Genomic DNA, 23,997 nt, shown 5'->3' with positions numbered 1-23,997 from the left:
ATATGGTTACATCCAAGAAAGGAAAACTAGGACATTCCTCCTCCCTTGACGTGCCCATTTGCATGACAAAATGGGAGAGGAGTGGGCTATGAAGGGGGAGGAGAGAGGCAGGGTTGAGGTGGTGTGAAGGGTGTGGCTTTGGTCCAGTTTTTGACACAGAGAAAGTAGCAACCCCAATCACAGATCTAAATAGTCATTGAGCAAGTGTTTAGCATGCTTAAAGACTATTTCTGCTTCCTGGACAAGTTTAAAAAGTAGTACAGCTATAACTGCCCTGCCCAGCAAGTTTTAGTCAACAGTTTTTTTTTTTTTTTTGGATGAGTGGGCTACATACAGATGCAAGATGTTTGTAGGCATACTGTTTGAGTTTACAGTTCAGGAAATGGCCCATATCATTATGTCCTTGACAGGCGCATACCTGTTATACTACATTCACATACTAGGTCAATATAATGTTATTCTTTAAATGTACAGACAAAGCCTGTACTGTGCTAATAATGTATTTTATCTTATATCCCATTTTGTTATGCAGCATGGGAGGACATTGAACTCAACCATTGCACCTACCACAGGAGGCTAAAACGGCTGATCCCTTGACCACATAAGTGTCTATCCTTTCATTTATTAACTTTCTACTTGCCATTATTTAATGATTTTGATTTGCTTTTCTGCATTTGTTGACTAATTGCTTATCCCTTTACTGTCTTTTCCTGCCACTAGATCTTCTTTTCATTTTGTCAGTTTACCTTGTGTCTTTCTTCCCCTTTTGTCTCCTTCTACAGGTCCAGAACAGCCTAGGGCACCTCTGGTGTAACCCTCAGCCACTATGGAAGGCAGATCCTGACCATTTGTGCATTCTGGAGAAGTCTTGTTAGGGAGAAGAGGTGGATCCCCTCCTGTGGACAGCCTGGGTCTCTTTACAAGCATGAGCAGTCCCAGACACAGGCAGTAGTGGAGGCTGAGGTTGAAAAGGCACTAGAGAGTTTGTGGGGCCCATAACAGCATCTCCTGCACTCAGTGAAAGACTCACTGAACAGACAAGCTCCAGACATTCAAGCCAATATAGACCTACCCCCCATCAACATGTGGGAATGCCTGGACTGGTGCCTCTGGGGAGGGCTCTCAATAAAGATGCCCAGGCCATTTTGATAGTGTGCTTGTCCTATTTCCCCCTCCTATTCCCCCATAATCTATGCATCTACCCTACTGTGTCATACCCACCCCTTAGGCATTGCCTCATATCCTTCCCCATCACTAGTTGCTCATCTTCTGTCTGTCTTTTTTCTCTCTTTGTAAATCCTGCCTATTCTGTAATCACCCATTCCTGTATTGTCAGTTTGTAATGTTTTGTCGTACCCCTATCTGCCCTAATTAACATTGTTACCTTTGTTTCCCAATATCCCCTTCTTTTTTTCTGAAAATATATATATATATATATATATATATATATATATATATATATATATATATATCACCCCCCAAAAAAAAATACACTCCTTTGCCATCTCCTCCATCTTTTTGTCATCCTGCTGTATTTCCCTTGTCTTCTATTTTCCCATTTTCCATCTTTTCTATCTACCCCCTTTCTAGACCTATGAATGAAAAAATTGCTCTCCATCACTGGCCACCTGCACATTAAGGCTGCTGGTATGGTGGATTTGTTTGCATGCTAGCACTGCTGTGTCTTTCTCTTAGAAATTCCACATTATATCAATGATTAGTTTTTGCTATTTACCAGTATGTATTGAATATTTGACTGTTACATACTCTGTCTTGTAATTATACTCTTACAGTTCCTGAAAATCATTGTAACTTTGCTTGTTCTGTATGTCCTTGACCAAGACTGAAATTGGTCAAATGTGAGCAATGCTCTATCCCAGTTAACAAATTCAAATAAATAAATACCAAGATATGAGCAGCTTATTGAGTAAAGTATTATGATATTAGAACAAGGCCATACTTCCCAGCTCACTTGGCGAATGTTTGAAGTTACAACAGACCTTGTGTGCACATCTTATATATCTGGGCAGGTCCTCCCGTGCACAATTTTGCCTAACTTGCACAGTTTGCTTTAGGGGTTCTTAGGCTGCACACATGTGAAAACCAGCACCACTGTGCTCAAACATACTGCATTAACATTCTGTGCAGTACAACTATTTGCCAATTCTCCTTACACACTTGTGCAATGTATAACTATAAATAACATCCTAAGTATCACCACAGCTAGTGGTTAATGAACTGACAGTGGTGACAACTACTGTTTTTTTCTAATTTGTAAATATTGTTTATGGAGCATGAAGTAAAATATATATATAAAGTCATTACAGAAGTAAAGAAAACATGCCACTATGAGTGATAGTTGTCAAAAGTAAAAAAAATAAAAAACCCTCATGTGTCTAGATACTAAGTGTGTCCAAGGAAACAGTACCACACATAAACAGTTTTGACTCCCTTAGAAAAGGCAATGTACACTACCATGTACTGTGCAAGGTGATAGCACATATATACTCAGCATATAATATGTCTGCATCCTCAAAGGAAGCACCCAGATCTGCTCAGAACTGGTGGTCAAGGACACCACATATACAAATGCTGTAGATATAGCAAACTTGCTGGCTGACAGATTAATCGAAAACTTTACCCGTCTGTCCCCCCATCAGTAAATCAGGACATCCCCAGTACCTGACTCCTTCCCCTTATATCTAGGGAATAGGTCATCACTGCTCTCTCAAAGGTAAAAAATACAGCCTCCATGGGACCTGATAACATCCCAGGTTGCATCCTACGTGAACTCAGGCAGGAACCTGCAGCACCATTAGGCGCCCTATTCAACCAAAGCCTGAGTACTGGATTCATCCCAGCTGAGTGGAGGACAGCCACTGTCATCCCTTTACACAAAGGTGGACCGTCCACTCATCTGGGAAATTATAGACCCATCACCCTAACTAGCCTGATCTGCAAGGCCATGGAACAGATTATCGTGGACCTCATTAACAAGGACATTGGCAATCTCCAAACACTTGCTCCCATACAGTTTGGCTTCATCAAGGGGAGATCATGTCTGCTAAATTTGGTCGACTTCTTTGAGAAAGTCACCAAAGCCATGGACAAGGGGAAGACTGTGCACATCACCTACCTTGACCTGGCCAAAGCCTATGAAACTTCCACACTCGGGCATAATAGATAAATTCTCTTGACTAGGCTTCAATCCATATGTTACCAGATGGGTAGCAAACTGGCTCACTGATAGAACCCACGTAGTCAGAACAGGGGAAGCCACCTCAAGCACTAGACCCATAACAAGCGGCGTACCCCAGGGTTCGGCCTTGGGGCCTCTGTTATTTGGGATATACTTTTCTGAGGTGCAAGTCAAACCAGTGGGCTATGGCTGACAAAGTTTGCAGATGATTGCAAGCTGGGTGCGGTTATCAATTCCCCTAGTGATGTGGACATCCTCCAAGAGAGTCTCACTCAGACAAATGACTGGTGCCAGAAACATGGCCTCAAGCTGAATACCAAAAAATGCAACATCATCCCCTTTGGGGAGAGTGATGTCCCCAAAAATTATCACATTAATAACAACGTCCTAAGCACTCAATCAGGGGTGAGGGATTTGGGCACTCAGGTTGATAGCAACCTGAATTTTGAGCACCATGTTACTTCCGTGGTACAGAAAGCCTTCTATATAGCCCACCTCATTAGTAAGGGTATCTCATCCAGGAACAAGGAGGTCATAACATCCCTGTATTATTCCCTTATAAGGCCCATTATTGAGTACAATGCACCTTTTGACATGTACCTCGCAAAGCACATGCAGCAGCTGGGGAGACCACAGCGGTTCCTCACCAGGAGAATCCGGGTCCTCAAACACCTACCATACACAAATAGGCTAAAAGCTATATCCCTCTACTCAGTTTCATACAGACTCTTCAGAGGTGACCTCTGTCTGGCATAGAAGGCGATCATGGACCCCACCTTGATGGGACTGTTGTATATCCGCAAGTCATGCTCCACTCAAGTAACCTGTATGCGTGGCCTCAACCTGCTCTGTGACATCAACAGGACTTGTTGGTGGGACAGATTTGTGTCCCAGAGACGCCCTCATCCGTGGAATAGACTTCCAGTTCACATCAAACACAGTACCTCTTTACTCCTTTTTAAGCACAACCTGGATAACTGGATGGGAAACAGAAAATATACCCCTGGGATTCCACCCATGTCCTTGATGGACAGGGGCATTGGGTGCTGATTTGTCTAAACATGGGCTAAACTCTTGGCTAGGCTTATAACGGTCTCAGGGCCAATAGCCTAGTAACCTCCTATGATACTCAGTATATGCTTTAGATGTCCCCTACAAGAGAGAAGCTGCAGAGAAGCATTACAGTTCATTTATACAGTGGCATTATTTAGAAAAGGTAAAAACATTATTTTCTTAAACAATATCATTACATAATAGAAATAACTCTCATTTGGCTGGGGCAGTGGCACCCTTGTGATAAAACCACGGTAAATCCTGCATTATCCACAGCCAAATGTAAGTTATTGCTAAAATACAATAACAGTGCTTGCCTTGTAGCTGCAGGTATTTTATAACCATGCCAAGTCTGTATCCTCAACTTTCTCATGTCTATCTTCTATTTTGCAATGAATTATGTTAATGTAAAACTATATGCTTTCCTTTCTGTAAATATACATCTGCCATGTTCTTCAGTTTTGTATACCTGACACCTGTCCCTCTTAGTTCAAGACAGTCGCTATTTGGGCACCTGTGCCCTGTGAAAAAAATGAAAAATGGCATCTTGAGATTTTATGAGGAAAAAATATTTCACAAGCTTCCTTTAATAATTGCATAAAACTATTATTTTGTATGTGAACCATCTAAATATTATATGGAACAGCATAAGAAACTCAGATGTTGCAATAATAAGCTTTTACTTTGGCAAAAAGTGATATTCAATCCTTTGCATTGGCTGCGGGTAGAGTTTGTCCTGCAAAAGGTTTTTACAAAAAAATGTCCCACTTTTAGCATTTGAAAAGGTGGCAACCTTAACTTTATTCTGTAACCTGACTGGATAAGAACTAACATCACAAGTGCTTTTACTTTTGTTCTTTCTGATCTTGCACCATGGATGAAAATGGTCCAAGCCCACATATCCAATAAATGAAAATAAGCATAAATACATAAGAAGGAAGAGGAGACCTAGCTTGTGTATGTGTGTGTTACACAGAGAGGGAAATTAAAATGCAAATGTACCCAGAAAGCAGAACGTACATGTCTTTTAAATTGTTCCGCTGTGGCGACCCCTAACCGGGAAAAGCTGAAAGACACAAACAAACAAACTCTATGGGGTCAGAGAGCAAAAAAAAAAAAAGAATATTGCATAATTTAATGAAAATGGTTACCCTCTTATTAAATATTGCAAATATATTTCAATTTGCCCTTTATAGTTATGAAGATTTAAATAAAAAAAGCTGATATGGTGAATAGGGACTTAATAATGTCTGTGGTGGTCACCTTGTGATTTATGTGGTCCAGATGAGTGTTAATAACCAAATTTAGTTACATTTTTTTTTATCATTTTATTAAAGTAATAAAATTATAATTCAAATAATTAGCTGCTTAACAATCGGAGCAGCATCTCCCTTCACATACTGACTGAAAAATACAAAAGACCACATACTGACTGAAAAATACAAAAGACCACAAAAATGTATCTCCACCTTAAAAGGAAAATATAGCGTTGCTGGAGGACCGTGCTGTCTTGAGTACTGTACCAGGAAGTGCATCCCCCTACCTCAAGCTGAGAAGTAATGGTGTGTCTGTACTAACATCAGCTGTTAATACAAAGTAGGAGGGCTCAGGGCAAGCATCAGGAAACAGCCGTGTGTGTAGCAGTGGTAACATCACCCTTTACCCGTACGGGTCTGGAGTAGTTCCTGGCTATGGCTTCCTAGCTGACAGACAGTAAAGGGCTTTGAACGGGGCGCCCTGGATTCAAGCTCAGTATCACAGTGTTGAAAGAAAGGAAGATCGAAAGATCGGATCGTACACCCTCCACCGAAAATGAAGTCAGGGGTGTTAAGCAATGGACGGGTCTCTTTAGTGGAATACCTAAATCAGAGGGGGCTTAGAGGGAATGAGCACCCCTATACACTGAAAGAAAGATTGCAGAGGACTCGGCTGGAGAATAGCAAAAACCTTTACAAAACGGATTTATATGGCCACTTTGGCTGTGTCAACGCCATCGAATTCTCTAACCGTGGAGGGGAGCTACTTGTCTCAGGTAAGGCGGAGGTTCTGGAGAGGGGGAGGGGACAGGTCCCCCAAAACTGACTGTCCCTCTCACGGTGTATGTCTGGCGGGTGACAGGTGACCGTTTGCATTTTGTAGGGGAGGAGCATGTTGGTAAAGATAATTTGCTTAATATTCATCTTTTCCTATTTTAATTAATTTGTAATCAAATTAAGTGTAATACTCATTGAGGGAGGGGATTAGAACTGGGGTTGCTGTGCACGCAATATTTATCTTAATCGGAATGCCATCTAGGCACACGATCAAAACGGCAATTTATTTTCATGAAAAAAATTACTGCAACCCCTACTGAATGTATTTGTTTTGTTTTATTTAGGATCTGATTGACTTGTCGAATCTGTTAGCGATTCTTCCCGAACTCTTGATAGAAGTGACGCAGTTGACAAAGGGGGTGGGGAGATTGTTTGTAATAATAGTTATTTGTGTTTCTGTTGATTTATTTTCTCTCGTTTGTAAATTGTCCAGTACATGACTGATGATATACCGAAGATGTGACGTCAACTTTAGAAAAATGTTTCACTTTGGAAATGGTGTCAGCTATTTTTTTAACAGTTATTGCTTGAGTGAACCTTTGCGGAAATAAAGTCTTGAAGACAGCTGATAAACGCCTTTCATAAAGTGTAGACTTTACGAGTTTGTTTTCCCTTTTTGGGAATTAGGGCACTTCCATGTCAGGGGAGACCAAAGGCTACTGTGTAGGCCTCGATGCCTCACTTTTTCGTGGTATAGTGCGGCAGATTTTTGGAGATACAACTGGTAGCCTAATTTCTAGCGGTGCCAGTTATTAGATACGTTTCGGCATAACATTCCTTTTTAAGGTTTGCGATGTCATTTGTCAGTTCAGCAAGTAAAACTGTGTGTGGGTGTGTTTATTTGTGATGACGTGATGGCTGTAAGCATTGAAGGGGCTATTCCAGCTACTTTGATTTTTGTAAGAGTAACGTCAGCTGTGTGCTGGTGTGATTTCTATATTCTTAGTGGTAGTATCTTCATAAACATCATATTTATTATTTTGTTGTGCTGTCTTTTCGGGGAGCAGTAGATAAATTAATGTCATTTTGTAACGTAAGCATTATTTTTTTCATACAAGTGTGTTGGTGTATAAACATTACATGCCAGGGCACAGTCTTGATGACAGGCTATATGACTTGCTTCTTCTGTAATGTTTGCAATATCTTTGAAACAAATGAATGAACTTCTGAATAGCTTTACTGACCATATCTTAACCAGAAATTGATGGGAGTTTTCTACACATCCTTGCTTAGGCTGTGCAGGAAGTTCATTTGTAGACCCTTGAGTATCAGTTTTACTTTTTCACTGCCCTAAATCTGCAACTTCACAAGGTGTCTCAGTCTTTGACCAATGTCCTTATAACCCATCTTTGACCAAGCTACTTGGAAAAGTGTCAAAGAGGGGCTGTATTCTCCATAGTTGTCAGCATGCTTTAAACTCGGTAGGGGTACAGGGATAGCTTTATTGCCTTGGATGAAAATGAACATCTTCATAGTTCATAGTCACATCACATTTGTATGGAGGGAAAAGGCTTCAGTCATATATTTCATGACCTGCTCAGCACCCAACATCCATCTGCTACAAAGTAAAGCCCAAAAATCCTTCACTAAAATAGAGAACTGCTACCAGCTGATACTAAACCCCAAAAAACACAGCTAATGCTATTCCACTCAATTAAACACTGTGACCCCACCTTCACCATCCTCTCAGCCAATAGCACCCTCATCACCCCAGTAGCTGAGGCCAAACTACTGGGTGTCACTATTGATCAGCAACTTTAAATACAATAAGCACATATCCCAAACTATCTCTAAAGTCCATAAAAAGCTAGGATGCCTGTATCATAGCAAGCAGTTCCTAACCCCCAAGTCTAGAACTACCATAGCTAGAACCTCTCTCTTATCAACATTACTCTATGCCTCCCTAGTTCTAACTAACATTATTAAAACCGACCTGAACAAACTCTCTGCTTGCTACAATAACATAGTTAGGTTTGCTGCCAACGCTAAATCACACTCCTGCCACTGTCAATCCTTATTTAAGCTACACTGGTTAGACTTTCCAAACCTACTACACTACCACCAACTCATCATAGCTCACCAAATTCTATACCAACCAGAGAGAACCCCTACCCTAGCAGGCATAGTAAACTTCCACAACTCCAGCAGGGAACTACGATCAATTGACAAATCCCTGATTGAAGTCAATCCATGCAAGAACAGCTCTGGAGAAGCCCTTTTCTCCCATGAGGTTGCAAAAGCATGGAACACCCTCCCATCTGACCTCAGGATACAAAATTGCGCAACCACATTTAAGGACCTTTTTAAATCCCACCTCTGAGCTTACCCTCTTTGCAGCTGCAAAGACCCTGCCTGAATCTTCACCGCACTGTAGGCAGGCTACCCCCTGAAGCCTCCAATGCATACATTATAGTATCACCTATGTGCATTGTACATTTTGTAAATATTGTAAATATGTACCTACTTCTGGGTACCTTGTGTTCACATATTGTACTACTTTTGTAAGACTTGTGATGTCCTGACTGTACTATGAGTTTGTTTTGCATTTAACTGTTTTTTGCCTCATATGTTAACATTTTACCACTTGTTATCTAACTACTACTATTGCAGTCTACTGTGATTCTTTATTAAGCTATGTATTTCGCCTTGTAACTTCTTGGAGCTTTTCTCCGCAGGACTCCACTGAAAACAGACACCTGTTGTTCAGTCGGATTTATCCTGGTAAAAGAAATGGTAAATAAAAAAATAAAAATATTGCGTCAGTCTAATTATTTATGAGTGCCAGTTAGCCACTCTGTGAATGAAATGCCAAATATTCAGATGTGCACAAAGAGCACCATCATATCTTAGTTTGACATTTTGCTAAAGTTATTTAGCAAACACCAGTGCCTGGGAAGATCTGCAATAAACAGTTCCATGAATTCTGCAACTCCCTGACCAGCATACACAGCTCAAGGAAGCACTGCAAAATGTGGATATTGGGTCTTAGCCTGTAGCCTATCTGCTGACCCTGGTGGAACATACAATGACTCGTATGCCTACTGAGGGCCCTCTGCTGCTGTGGGTAGCTGAAGCTTGCTAGATATAAGGGGTCTAGGCCCATGCTTCCTCCTACCAGGCCTCCACCTGCAAACTTAGACTTCTAAGACTATCCTTCTGCCTTATCAATATGTCTGTGCTAATCTAGTCTTCTTATCTTGTATTGTGAAAGGCAAATACCAGGTAAAAAAATAGGAAATTTCTTCAAAATCCCTGCCCATAACTTTTCCTGTAGTTCCATTCCTTGTTTTTGAGGAAGGAGGTGAGGGGTGGGTATCTTATCCTCCTGATATTCACTGTCAGAAAGGGCTTGCTTTTTCTACTTGCCTTGCTCTTGCCTACCCCAAATACCAAACTATCATTTTGAATATTCCCCTCCCCTTTAGTACCTTTCCTGTTTTATCCCTTTTCCCCATTTTCCTAGTCTGCTATTTTCTCCCAGGCAATTGCGCTTGAGCAATGAGGCCTTGGTCCACTTTCATTGTCTTGGGTTAAAAATAAGCATGCTTCTACTTACACAACAACCTTACATGGAGGAAATGGTAGCAGCCATGCAATTATTGTGGCAATCAAATTAACTGGATCAGTGTTAGTTCAATGATTCACATGCCAATTATTGAATATTGAGATGGGTCCAAAGGGTGGGGCTTGGAAGGTGCACCAGTCAGACCAGTAAGCACCATCAGTATCTGAACTTGGCAGTCCCCTAAAGTCATTTAACCAACACTTATTGCTGAAGGGGATCTCAAAATCTGGGTCTTGGGCACTGACCCAAACCCGCACACTGAAACTGGTAGAACGTGCTCCAGTTTACCCATCAGATGGGGTCTCCTACTGCCAAACAGTGGTTGAAGCCTGCCTAATAATAGGGGACCACATTGTTTGACCCACAGGTTAGCCTTCCAGGTCTGTTCTTGTGCTATAAGCAGGTGATCTAGCATTCTCCATACAAGCGCATCTGGCAGTATTTCCTTAAGCTCCTGTTGTGGGTTGTTGTGAACCATTTCATAGCTGATTCTGACTAATGAAATAACTCACTTCTATACAACTTAGGTGATATTGCACTCCTCATGAATTGTACACTACAGCTCTTCCAAGTAAAGTGAACTTACCAATAGTGAACTTACCAATTGTCTAACAAACCTTCTTAATTGCTTTTATGTTTCTATTCCTTCACCAGTTTTCTCTCTGGATAATAATTGATGTCCTTACATTCACCGCTGCAGTATTCTTTACTAATGGGGATTCCCTGCCATGAAGCCCTCCATCCGGCCAGTTTACAAAATTCTACCATTGCTCTAAGGTACAATGAACGTCACCTGTGCACTCCTTCTGTAAGGTAGGGCATAAAGGTGACATTCAGGCGTACCATCCTCAGAACTTCTTTGCCGCCAGTCTGAACACTGTTTTAACCGTCGGTCTGTTGCATACATCAGTGTTTTTTTTTTTTTAACCTTTTCTCTGTTTATTGCCTTTTCTGTGCTTACTCCTGTTTGCTGGAGTCCTCACAGTTGCAGATAAGTACCCAGTTGGGTTTTTGGTTACTTTTACTGTTTGTTTAGTGCTGTTTGGGGTTAATGTTCTAAAAAAACTAAAACCTACCACCCTCGCTGCTGACCTCCTCCCTGCAGAGTACCTACAAATAGCTACAGATGCCATTGCATATCCCATATCTATCCTCATCAACAGAACCTTATCCGAAAATGCTATCCCCTCCCTCTGGAAAATATTTCACGTCATCCCACTCCATAAAGGTGGTAGCTCCTCAGACATATTCAACTATAGACCCATTGCCATTCTTTCCCCACTAGCCAAAATAATGGAGAAATGTGTACACAAGCAACTAATGCAGTACCTTTCACAGAGTAACTTACTATCAGACTCCCAACATGGTTTCAGGCCATACCACAGCACCACCTCAGCCCTCCTTTTCTTTACTACTGCCATAAACCAAAACAGGAATGACAATAGGCTAACCTCTGCCGTCTTTCTTGACCTATCAAAAGCCTTTGACATGGTCAACCATGTACTTCTCATTCTTTCACTAAAATCTATTTCTCTCAACAAGCCTGCTATCCAGTGGTTCCAGTCCTACCTGACTGGTAGACAGTAGGCGGTACTATGGCAGGGCAAACTCTCCAGCCTGTTACCTCTCACACTTGGTGTCCCTCAAGGGTCCATACTAGGTCCACTACTCTTCTCTGTTTTTATCAACAACCTCCACACTGCTATCCCTAAAGCCACCTGCATTCAATAAGCCGATGATTCCACTCTCATCTGCTCAGCCACCTTCCCATCCGACTTGCAAATCTTAACCCAAAATACATTTAACACTATCACTGGCTCACCAACCAGCGCCTACTTCTGAACCCCAATAAAACTTAACTTCTACTCTTCTCTCCCACTAGTAGATCCACCACACTTTCATTCTCTGTCGCATCTAACAATGGTACCACTATTTCCCCAGATAATCACACCAAACTGCTAGGAGTTATCATAGACTATAATCTTAAATTTGACCTACAGGTCAGCAGAACCATACAGACCATCAATAAGAAGCTTGGATCACGGTATAGAAACAAGACATTTTTAACCCCACTGGCTAGGACTGCAATTGCCCGATCACACCTACTCTCTAATCTTTTATATGCCTTGCCTGTACTCTCAAACCTCAACAAATCCGAAGTAGGTAAGCTGTCCCATAGCTAGAATCATATTGCCAGATTCGTCACTGGCTCCACCTATAGAACCCACCACTGCCAGCACCTTGAACAACTAGAGTGGCTAGAACTACCCAGCTTAATTCAATTCATTCAACTCTTAATAGCGCACAAAATTTTGTACCACCTTGAGGATACCCCCTCACTTAAAAATATTATTAAGCCATATAGCAACCCAAGATCCCTACGGTCAGCCGATAAACTACTGGTCCAAACCCACAAAGCTAATAACTCTGCTGGTGAATCCCTGTTTGCCAACTTCATTGGCAAAACCTGGAATTCATTGCCAAACTATATAACCCTACAATCCTCCAAAAGTCTCTTCAAAAAAACCTCAAACAGTATCTCAAAGTGAATTGGCTATGCCGATGTACCAACCCTGATTAAGTTATAAACTAAAAGCATATCCTGCAATTATCATAACTTGTAACTACATAATCAAGCACGGCTTCCAATCTGATGTCTCTTACAATTCTCATGGACAAACAATTAAAAGTGAGTCCCTACTAGGGAACACTACTAACCCATTGTATATAACCACTTTGTTTTTTATAATTGTTTGCTAACTTCTGTGTAATCTATGTAAGTTTGTCTATGTGGAGCTTTTCTCCCCGGGCCTCTGCTGAAAATGGACATGTATCCAGTCAGACTATCCCAGTAAACAAATGTAAAATAAATAAATGTTATCCAGGAAGGGTAAATCCAGTTTGGGAGACTGATTCCCCATAAAGACTGCCACAATAAGTGTCTTTTTGCCTTGATGCTATTCATGACCATACATCTTATAAAATCTGTCGGGCGTTTGTCCCCAAAACTCTTCATAGTAGACTTTCTTTCCTTTCCTTGACCTTGAGAACCAGCGACTTAAGCTTCTTGCTGCGGGTACTGTGGATTGAACTTCCTGCCCTAAGGGTCAGACATCTGGGAAGAAGAAGGTGCATAAGGTAAGACCAGAATCTTCTGCTGTCCAGCCTCTGCCGGGGGTTTCTCCTGAGGTTATTATGTACTCGGAGGCTCACCTGGTTGTTTTGTCAGATTCTTCTACTAAGTCTGGGTTGGAGGCCGGTGAAGATCTGGCAGGCAGCATGTCCAGTGATGCTTTGCAGGCGTCCATTTTGGGCGTTCAGATGGAACTACAGTTGACTGAGTTTCTCTTTAAGGGAGAGGTTCCTACTGCAGTTGTGGAATGCCGTCCTGAGTTTGGACTTTCTCAGGTTTCCAGGACGGCTGTCCCTTTGAAGAAGAAACAGAAAACTAACCATGTTTCTTCTGCTCGTAGGGATCCACAAAGTGAGTGTCGGGCCTTTACTCAGGGGTTGTTTAATGCTTTACTGTCATTGCGGCCTCCACCAGCAGTTTCAGTTCCTGCTCCTCCTTGGTCTGCCTCTTCCCCTAAAAGGCCAAGGGAATTGCATTCTTCTGAGGTGGATTCTGATGATGACTCCCTTACTTATTCTGCCCAGATTTCTTCTTCTTTAGACTACGCGTCTGAGGAGAAGGATTCTCATACTGTAGATAATCCCTGTGAGGAAATTTCCTTTGGGGACACAATCTCTTGGGGACACAATCTCTAGGATGATGGATGTAAAGTGGGATTGTGCTCAGGTTTTGGATATCCATAAGAAGTACTATGAATTACTGCAAATGGAATCTCCTAAACCTGCGGCCATTCCTCCTCTCTTGTCTGCTTTATTGCATGTTTTTTCCACTGCCTCTAAAGCACAGGATTCTCTGCCCCTGCTCCCAGGAAGTCTGATAGGTTTTATAGGGTGTCTGAGGATTGTTTCTTTTTGTTTAACTGTCCTGCTGCTTATCCCTCTGTGGTTCTGTAGCCTCTGATAAGCCGTCTCAATTGCTTCTTTCGTCTACGTTACTGCCTTTTGACAAGGACAGTAGGACCATGGGATAGGCTAGGTAAGAACGTTTATACTTAATAGCCCTGAAAGCTAGGAGAGATGAATTATCAGACCCATATCTCTCTAGGTATGTCTTGGCTCTTCTTTCTCAGGCCTGTTAGGTTCTTTCTGATCTTCTAGACTCTGAAGGTAAATCTTCTGCTCTTTCCTTGCTAGGACTTCCTCTCAGGTAGTTCGTTATTCTATCAAATGTAGTTAGTGATGCTGCAGATGCCGTTTCAAAGGCTGCTGCTTCTGGTTCAGTTCTGAGGAGATATTCATGGCTTTGGCTTCAGTCTTTGCCTGATATTAACACTAAGTTGCTGGATGCTCCTCTGGTTAATACTCTTTTGTTTGGTAAAGCAGCTATTGGTTTATTTAAGTCTCTTGAGGACAAGGGGAAGGGTTTACAGGAGTTTAAGCATGTCTTTGTTTTTCCTGTGGCTAAATTTCAACGGAACTACCCTTCTAAGCTGACCTTTGTTCGTAGGCAGTCTCACCCTCCTTCTAAAGGTAAAAAGAGTAGTAAAAGGACTCCTCCTGCTAAGCCCACTCAGACTGCAGGGATTCTTAAGCCTTCCTTTCTTGACAAACCTGGTACTGTCCGACTATCCACCCATTCCCAGCCACATTCCTCTTTCTGTTCACCTTTCTCTTTTTCTTCCTTTTTGGCTCCGGATCACCCAGGATTCTTGGGTTTTGTCAATCATTCGTCAAGGGTACTTCATAGTCTGGATTTCCTATCCTCCTTTTTTGGGTATTCCTCGGGAACAGCTTCCTTTTTTCCCCAGAGGTTCTTCTGGAGCTTGTTTCAGAGTACTGTTCAAGAAGTGCCTGTGTCCCAAAGGGGGAAAGGGTTTTATTCAAGAATGTTTCTAGTGGCCAGAAAAGAAGGTACTTGGAGACCTATTTTAGACCTCTTCCCATCTGAACACCTTTCTGAAGGTGCCTTCCTTCGGATGTTGTTCCTCCAGTCCCTTTTTCCTCTCTTGCTCCCTCAGGCCTTTCTGGTGTCTCTGGACATCAAGGATACTTCTCTCCATATTCCGATCCATCCTGTTTTCAGGAGATTTTTGCATTTCTCTGTTTGCTTCCTGAGATTTTCAGTTCTGTGCTTTGGCCTTTCTATTGCCCCAAGGGTGTTCACCAAATGCCTTGCTCCTGTGATTGCCTTTTGCATGCTTTAAGGGATCCAAATCTTTCCTTATTTGGATGACCTGCTGATTTAGGGGTCTTCTCCAGAGGTCCTTTTGCAAAATCTTCATTTTACCATTTCTCTTCTTCAGAGCCTGGGGTTCACAATAAACTTCAACAAGTCTTCCCTGATTCCTTCTCCGGATCATGTCTTTCTGGGTTGCAGGATTCAGACAGTGCTAATGCTGGCATCCCTGCCTCCTCCAAAGCCATTAACTCTCATTTCTTTCTTTCAAACTCTTCTTCCCCTGTCCTCCATTTCAGCGAGGGAGTTTCTGAGAGCTCTGAGGTTCATGGCTTCCACCATTCCGATGCTTCCTTTGGCCAGACTCCACACGAGGAAGTTCCAGTGGTTTCTGAAGTCACTGTGGTTTCAGCATGCGCATCCTCTAGACTTTCCTGTTCCTCTTCTCCCGTGTCTCAAGGACGAACTTCTCTGGTGGATTTGTCTATGAATCCAAGGCTTCCCTTTCAGCTTTTGCTTCCCTCTCAGGATCTGTTCATAGATGCTTCAGATGTGGGATGGGGAGCAACGTTTGGCTCCCTGAGGGTTCAGGGAGTGTGGTCACCTCATCAGCTGAAGGGGCACATCAACATCAAGAGATGAGGGCTCTTATGCTTGCTCTTCAGGCCTTTTATACTCTCTTCTCTGCAGGACCTCGCAAGGTATTCACGGACTTATGCTGGCTCTTCAGGCCTTTTATACTCTCTTCTCTGCAGGACCTCTCAAGGTATTCACGGACAATACCACAGTCATGTGGTATATCAACAAATGAGGGGGGGGGTAAAAGATCCTACTGTTTTTGCCGGCTGGCACTTCTGGTATGGGAACTGGCTATCCAATATCATGTGACTGTTCGGGAAGTTTACATTCCTTCAGATCGGAATGTTGTGGCAGCCAATCTGAGCAGGTTCTTCACTCAATCCCATGAATAGATGCTTCACAGGGATGTGTTCCTAGACATTGTTCACCAGTGGGGTACTCCTCAAGTAGATCTCTTTGCCTGCCCTCTGAACAAACAACTTCCTCTGTTTTGTGCCAGAGTCCCAGGTCCTCTGGTATGGAAAGTGGATGCCCTCTCATTTTCTCGGAAGAGGGTTTTTCTTTATGCATTCCGTCCCCTTCCTCTCATTTTGTGAGTCCTGTTCAAGATTCAACAGGATGCTCCCAAACTCTTGTTGGTTCTCCCTTTTGGCCATGACAGCACTGATTCCCTCTACTTTTGCATCTGACCAGGGGCAATCATCGCACGTTACCTCACAGGGTGGATCTCCTCTCACAAAACGAGGGGTCTCTCATCCATCCCCACCTGTCCACGCTTCAACTGACACTGTGGGTAATAGGGTTTTGATTCCTAATAGACACCTTTTTTCTGAGGACATGCTGCAGGTCCTGCAGGAGGCTAGGAAACCTACTACTAGGAAATCCTACTCATCTGAATGGAAGAGGTTTTCTATTTGCTGTCTTTCTCGTGACCTGGACCCACTTTTTGTGGATGTTCCTTTGGTTCTTTCTTTTGCGTGAGTTGCTCAGTCCTGGTTTGGCTTATTCTTCTATTAACGCCCACTTATCCGCTCTTTCTGCTTGTCTGCCTTTAACTCCCCCGTTAGCTTCTAGATTTGAGGCTAAGCAATTTCTTAAAGGCATCCTTAATATTAGACCTCCCAGGAAGCCTGTTCCTCCTCCCTGGGATCTTAATTTTGTTCTAGATAATTTGACTCGGGCTCCTTTTGAGCCTGCTGTTTCAGCTTCCTTGCAACACTGTTCTTGGAAGACGGTTCTTTTGTTAGCTCTTACTTCTGCCAGACGGATGTCTGAGTTGCAAGCCCTTATGGCTTGTCCACCTTTTTTGATATTTCATGAGGACAGGGTGTCCTTGCGTACTAATCCTTCTTTCTTGCCCAAGATGGTTAATGAGTTGTCACTTAATCAGTCTATTAATTTGCCTACTTTTTTTTCCCTCTCTGCAATCTGACAGTGAGAGGGTGCTGCATACCTTAAATGTGCATAGACAGCTCAGATTTTATTTGGATAAAACTAAAGCTTTCAGAATGTCTGACGTTATTCGTTTCCTTTCATCCTAAGTCTTTAGGTTTGGCTGTTTCCAAGCAAACTATTTCCACTTGGATTTCACAGGCTGTTTCCCTTTGTTACACTTTTTCATGGTGAGAGCCTTCCTTTTTTAAAGGCTCATTCCACTAGAGCTGTGGCTTCTTCTGGTGCTTTTTCAAAGGCTTAGATGCTGATTGTATTCTTGAAGCTGCTACCGGGACTTCTGTGCATACCTTTACCAAACATTACCAGTTGGATGGTATCTCCAGAGCTAGAGCTGGTTTTGCTGATGCCATTCTTCATGGCTTCTTGGAGGGCTCTGCTGCTTCCTCCTCCCAGGTTTCTTCTTGAGCTTTTGCACTCTCCCATTAACAAGGAATATTGCAGCAGTGAATGTAAGGACATAGTACGGTTGTGTAAAATCTTACCATAATGGTAGATGTCCTTGCCTTTACCGCTGCAATATTCACTCCCTCCATCCCCCTGGTGTTTTTCCCTTCCTGGCTGTGCAGATTCTCCTTGGTTTTCCTTGGACTGCTGTTCCTACTGGAGCAATCTGTTCTGAGGATGATACACCTAAACATTACCTTTATGCCTTACCTTCCACAAGGAGTGTCCAGGTGACGTTTAGTGTACCTTAAAGTAAAGGTAGACATTTGTAAACTGGCCGGACGGAGGACTTCACGGCAGGAAATCCCCTTTAGTAGGGAATACTGCAGCAGTGAAATTTGGTTTAGACAGCAGTTTCTCCGCTTGTCTTTTCAGAACTCTCAGCAGATTTTTTTTTTTTTTACTGCACCCCTGTTATGTCCAGCCATCATGTGAGTGCTCTTTCTTCTTTGAATCCAGGTTGGTCCTCAGAGCTACTCTGAGCTTGTGTCATACTTGATAAACATAGAAATGATGAACAATGCAAAAAAATAGTATTGGCTACAACATGTGAGATCTAGTATATTTTGTGTGTGCCTGCAATCTCTACCTGCCTTAACCGCATTGTTGTCTCCTCCATTGTCACCTTTGGCATGTGCATATGATGTTTCTCCAGTCCAAAACCAATGAGATGATATCCTGCTACTGACTAATCCGAGTTTTCCTAATTCTTTTCATAACTGCCCTGAATTGCCATCTGTGTGACATAAAATGGAGCCTCGTATCTTGGTCTGATGTCTCTAAGTCTTCCAGAGAAGCCATTTATATCCCAGTCAGTATCAGCTGGTGCCCTCAGCTTCTGCCAAATTCCTCTTCCCTGTGCTATACTTCTAACATTGAAACAGATGTCATTGTCCGTTGTGAGAACGCTATGCCTTGACACCCAAATTGGCTTGGCCTGCTTACTGTGTTGCATTGTCTCTGATATATAGTAAACCCTGCAAAATGCTAGTAAACATTAACCCCAAACAAATGCCAACAAATGTTACGTGAATAAACACAGCTCCGATGTGGCGACCCCTGACCGGGAAAAGCCAAAAGAAAAACAAAAATTATTTTGTACCTGATAAAACCAGAAAAGGGCACTTCAATTGTTGTGGAACATTCTTGACACTTTCGGGATACAAAATTTATAGAAATAAAACAAAGGCAATAACTGTAAACTATGTACTCACACACAAAATGGTTCAGCAATAGCCATATTTATGGGGACATGATAAAATGATATACTTAGGAGTATGGATTTAAAAGGGATTCTGTTATGGAAGCTAAGGATAAATCAACCAGAGTAGAAGTTATGGATAGCAGCAATTAATCAGCCCTTGATAGGGAAGCCAATTATTATCAGAGAATAGGCAAACAGAAAGGAATAGGGGATCCTAAGTGAAAGGCCAGCATTGGTAGAGTTTTTGGTAGAATGTAGAACAGAAGTGGCTGTTTAAAAAAGGGGGTACTTAGAACATATAAAATATTTCATGATAATTATAGGAATCAGTCAGAGGAGCAATTCTCAAACAATGGGAGGATATATGCATGGCCCCCAAATATGCAACAAAGTCTAGAAGATTTAGGATCTTTGCTTGAAAGCATTTGCATAGGTATTTTTGTATCCCCAAGCAGACTCCAAAAGAATTTTTCCTCCGGTAGATTGCAAATGTTGGAGGTCTGATGGGGAAGAAGGTGGAAATTGGGAACATATTTTTTGGAGATTAATGAGCTGGCAAACTTCAACAATTCCTTGCAGAATCAGAATTCTCTAGACATCGTAAGGCCTAGATGTGTTTAATTCTAGTGGCTGCCAAAAGGCAATTACTAGAAAGTGGAAATCAAAGTCTAAACCAACCATGCCAGAAGTTGGGAATATAGTACCAGAGAGAAAATAACTGAAAATGGGATCTTTAGAAAAGAGCAGGAGCAAATTACATAAAAAATGGTGATTGTGGAACAATACAATCAGAGTAATATTTTGAAGGAGGAATGAGGTTTAAGGGAAAGCAGGAACTGAACGAGCTGTGTGATATTTGACTGACAATTACTGTACAGATGATTATAAGTGATGTATGCTTGCAACTGAAAATATGTCAAATATGGTTTGTTTTCATGTATATGCTTGCCTATGTCATTACTGACAATTCAGTAAAGATGTTGCTTGTTTAAAAAAATGATGGAAGGTAAGTTCTCCAAGTCTGGTAGAGGCCTGGGCCAAATGGCAGTGGAGTCTGAATTAGGAATTTCTGTACTTTAAACTATCCAAAGCTTGAATCAGTCCAAAGTGAGAATGTAGAGATAATCAGGAAGTGACTGAAGGAGGTTAGGGCAGGTAACGGCAACCTTAAAGTACATGCACTCAAAATTTGTGAGTTTAAAGTAACTTAAAGCCTGATGTTACTAGGCTATTGGTCCTGATGCCCTTACAAGCCTAGCCAAGAATTTAGCCCATGTTCCAACAAGTCGGCACCCTATGCCACTGTCCAGCAGGGACACAGATAGAATCCCAGGGGTGTATTTTCTGTTCCCCCATCCAGTTATCCAGGTTGTGCTTAAAAAGGTTTAATGAGGTACTCTGCTTGACGTGGAGGGGGAGTCATCTTGCTGTGAGGCGACAACGCTACTGCTGCACCACCGTGGCTCATCAGGTACAAAATAATATTGTCTGCAAATAAAACAAGCTTTCTTTTTTAATGTTTTTATCAAAAATTTGTCTTTGTTAAAAAAAATCCATTAATAACACTTAAATAACAATAGAAATATATAACAATATACAAAAAAAATAGTTAAACAAACCAATTAATTATTTAGCAAACTTTTTTGATTACCATACCAATTATATCCCTGAATTTCTGAGTCATTTGTTTTCTTTGCCAATGATTCTAAATATAACGCAAATAACAAAGGGAAAGAGGACACCACTGCCTGGTTCCTTTGCTCAAACAAAACTTATCAGAGAGGATACCCGCCCCCACTTTAATTTTGCCAGTGATCCCTCGTATAGATATCTAATCAACTATATTTTTTTATCTGGAAATGCAAATGCTTCCATTACTCTAATCCTAAAACACCAGCTTACTCTTGTCAAATGCTTTCACTGCATTAAGACCAACAAACAACAGCGGTATTTTCTTACATTCTGCTTCCTTCTGGATCATGATTGCTCTATTAATGTTATCAAATGTTTGTCTCCCCTCCACAAAATCACATTGTCCCATATCTATCAATTTTGGCATTACCTTTGCCATCCTTTTAGCCGTTATAGACATAAACACTTTATAATAATGGTTTTGAATCCAAATGGGTTTATAAGCTGGATCTGATGGGCCTTTCCCAGTTTTAGGTATTACAGGAACCACGGCTTTCTTCTGGGATGTTGGTGTTGCTTCTTTTAAAATACTGTTAAATAAAACCTTCCAGATCTTTATCACTTTCTTCCCTTCTGGCTTCCAAACTTCCACAGGAATACCATCTATTCCTGGAGACTGTCCTGTAGATTGGTTTTACATTACCACGTTTATCTCCTCTTCTCCTATCATAACTGTTAGAAATTGAGCCTCTGCTATCTCTAACCATGGCATATTTAATTCTTCTGTAAACATTTCCATTTTTGCTTTTTCTTCATTTACACATTTATCTGCTTTATACAGATTTTCATAAAAAATGTAATACCTCTGCAGGATTTCTGGTTGTTTTCCTTGTTATAGACTTCCTAAGCTTGGCAACAACCTTTTCTACTTTCTGTTGCCTGAGGCATTATGCTAAATGTTTTGTGCTCTAGAGTTTAAAAAAAGAAACTGTTGCTTATCCCACTCCCTAGTTATATTTTCTGAAGACATTTCTATCTGCCCTAACTCCTGAATAATTTCAACTGCCCATTCCTAAAATTCCTTTTTGGGGAAGTGCCAGTGTCTCATTTTTATTTATTATCCTACATTTTTATTTTAGTTATTATTGGTGCGTGATCTGAAATTGTTATTGGATACATATTAAACGTTTCAGTTAAATGTACATGTTCCTGTGAAATATAATTTCTGTCTAGCCTTGCCCAGTTTTTGTACCCTGGTGAATAATATATAAATTCTCTATGAGCTCCTTCTACTGAATTCACTTCTTCCATTCCAAATATTTTCATAAAGTTCTTCAAACATCTAATTCTTTTTGTATTTTCCCTTCTAGGCCTCCCCAGTACATCCTCACTGTTGCAAATCAAATTCCAGTCCCCATGTAGAAGTAATATTCCCTGCTGATAGCTGATTTATTTTTTCCCAGAATTTTCGTAATCTCCATTGTAGCAGTTTTCTGTGGAATATTAGTACATGCCAGTGCAATCCTCTTCCCTTGCCAGTAGCCCTTTGCTACTACAAATGTACCATTATCATCTTTTTTTTCTAATTCTTCTATCACTAATGGAATTCCTCTAGCAATTATGGAATTCCTCTAGCAATTAATGTAAGTACTCCCCTTTTTCTTTGTCCTAGATATTCCATCCTGAAATCCTTATACTCACTTCTTTCCAAATGTGTGTCCTGTAGGATAGCTATTTGCACTATGCATTTTAATATAGTTCATTACTTTTTCTTTCTTTGTATATTCCTGTTTGACCACTCACATTTAAAGATATGAAAAGTGACACCAGAATCTAATTCATGTCCTATATGTGCAGCAGTTCCAGAAAAGACTGAGCTCTCAACCTTCTCTGATTTGTCTATTAAAATAATCTCAACTGTGCTTTTTTTCTCCAAATGTCATTGCTTGAATTAAAGCATTGAACAGACTATCAAAAAATATTAGCTTAACTGAATCCTGTGCTGTACTACTTGACAATCTCCCCACAAATTCTGCCTCCCATTCCATGGAAAGGCTCTTCCAAAGCATCCTTTTCCACAATGGCCGATAGTCCCCATGCAGATTTCTTATTACTGGGGCTACCCAAATATATGTCTTATAATGGTGATACCTAAACTCCCCCATTAGCATAGGAAGAACAGCTGTTTCCTAATCTAATGTAGGTTTTTCCTTTTACCTTGAACACTTAACAATTGAGTGCTTGAGTCTCTTCAATAATTCTCCCCCAAGACATCCATCAAAATTCCTGGCCTAAGTAGAGCAGTTGTGGTAGTTCCTGTACTTGCAGAATTTGGACCCCTTCATCAAGATTCTGAAAAATCATGTCCAGCACTAACTGAATTTTAGTATAAGCTTGATTCAGGGATGTCTTGAGAAGGAGGTCTTTACAATCTCTTTCAACTGTGTTCTCAAACATCTCAAGCAGTCACCCTTGTATATTTTTTATCTTCCTCAATCCTCCCAACCACCACTTATCTGCATTCAAAACCACTGTTGCCATCTTTACCATATTTATCTTGTACCTTGACAATCCTGCAAACCTGTTTATCATCGGTAAACTCCTCACAGGGTTAACTATGGAAAGGACATCATCAGTAAAGTGCATAGTCATTGTCTGAAAAGTACCCATGGTGTATCCCCCTAATTCGAGAACTCACTTTCTGTGCAAGCAGGTACCCATGTTGTATCCCCCTAATTCGAGAACTCACTTTCTGTGCAGGCAGTTCCAAGTACACTGTAAACAGCAATGAAGAAAAGGTAGAGCTCTGCTGCATTTCTCTAGATAAGCAAAAATCTTGAGAAATACCTGCTTGTATCTTTTATCTTTCTACATATTCCTGTATACATTTTTTCAACAAATTCACCCACTTCACCAGAAACCCCCCCACACCATGACAGCAGTTTAAACAGACAATCCTTCCCCCTCCTCAAATCCACATTGATCCCACGGGTCTATATTAGATCACCGAACGCTTAGGTAAGCGAACGGTGATTAATCGACCCCATGTAAGTGAAAGCTTACAAAACTGAACTATTAAAACAGCGTTTTTTTTTTTTTTTTTCTTCCAAGGGAAAACAATTGCTGTTCCAAAAAAAAAAAGCACATTAAAACATGAGATTAAGTGGGGGGGCTTTGCCCCCACACCCCCCTACTTAAATATACCAACTCCGAGACCAAGACTACAGTGCGAAACGGCAGTACTGAAGCGAATTCTTTCCCAGGGAAAGAATTTGCTTACATGCCGCTTCGATGTTTTACCGTTTTGGTTTTGTCAGTTCGACCAAGACGCATTTGAAAACATGCATCTTCGGTCAGCTGATAGGAACCCGCTCCACTGGTATTAGTTCAGGTGAGATCTTAGTATCTGCACCATTTGGATGTAAAAACCTTGCACTAATATATGGTGGTAAAAGGCCAGAAGTCTTTTTCTTCCTTTAGAATCACTATGATGACAGCATATTTTCAGGAATCCAGTGGAGGGGC

General features: G+C 41.3%; 1 protein-coding gene across 1 annotated transcript in view; it reads left to right on the top strand.

Moving 5' to 3' along the window:
• The first annotated feature begins 5,803 nt into the window (after window positions 1-5,803).
• DCAF5 (DDB1 and CUL4 associated factor 5) overlaps window positions 5,804-23,997 on the top strand; it is a 686,846-nt gene continuing 668,652 nt past the window's right edge. Inside the window, exon 1 of the mRNA XM_044073987.1 lies at window positions 5,804-6,284. Within this exon, the coding sequence (XP_043929922.1) occupies window positions 6,065-6,284 (220 nt within the window). The 5' untranslated portion in view covers window positions 5,804-6,064. The remainder of the gene's footprint in view (window positions 6,285-23,997) is intronic.

The sequence above is a fragment of the Protopterus annectens genome, chromosome 6.part0 (assembly GCF_019279795.1).
Source record: "Protopterus annectens isolate FY-2018-M chromosome 6.part0, PAN1.0, whole genome shotgun sequence".
Classification (NCBI taxonomy): domain Eukaryota; kingdom Metazoa; phylum Chordata; order Ceratodontiformes; family Protopteridae; genus Protopterus; species Protopterus annectens.
Note: the sequence above shows the minus strand (reverse complement) of the source record. Positions and strands in the feature narration are given on the sequence as shown.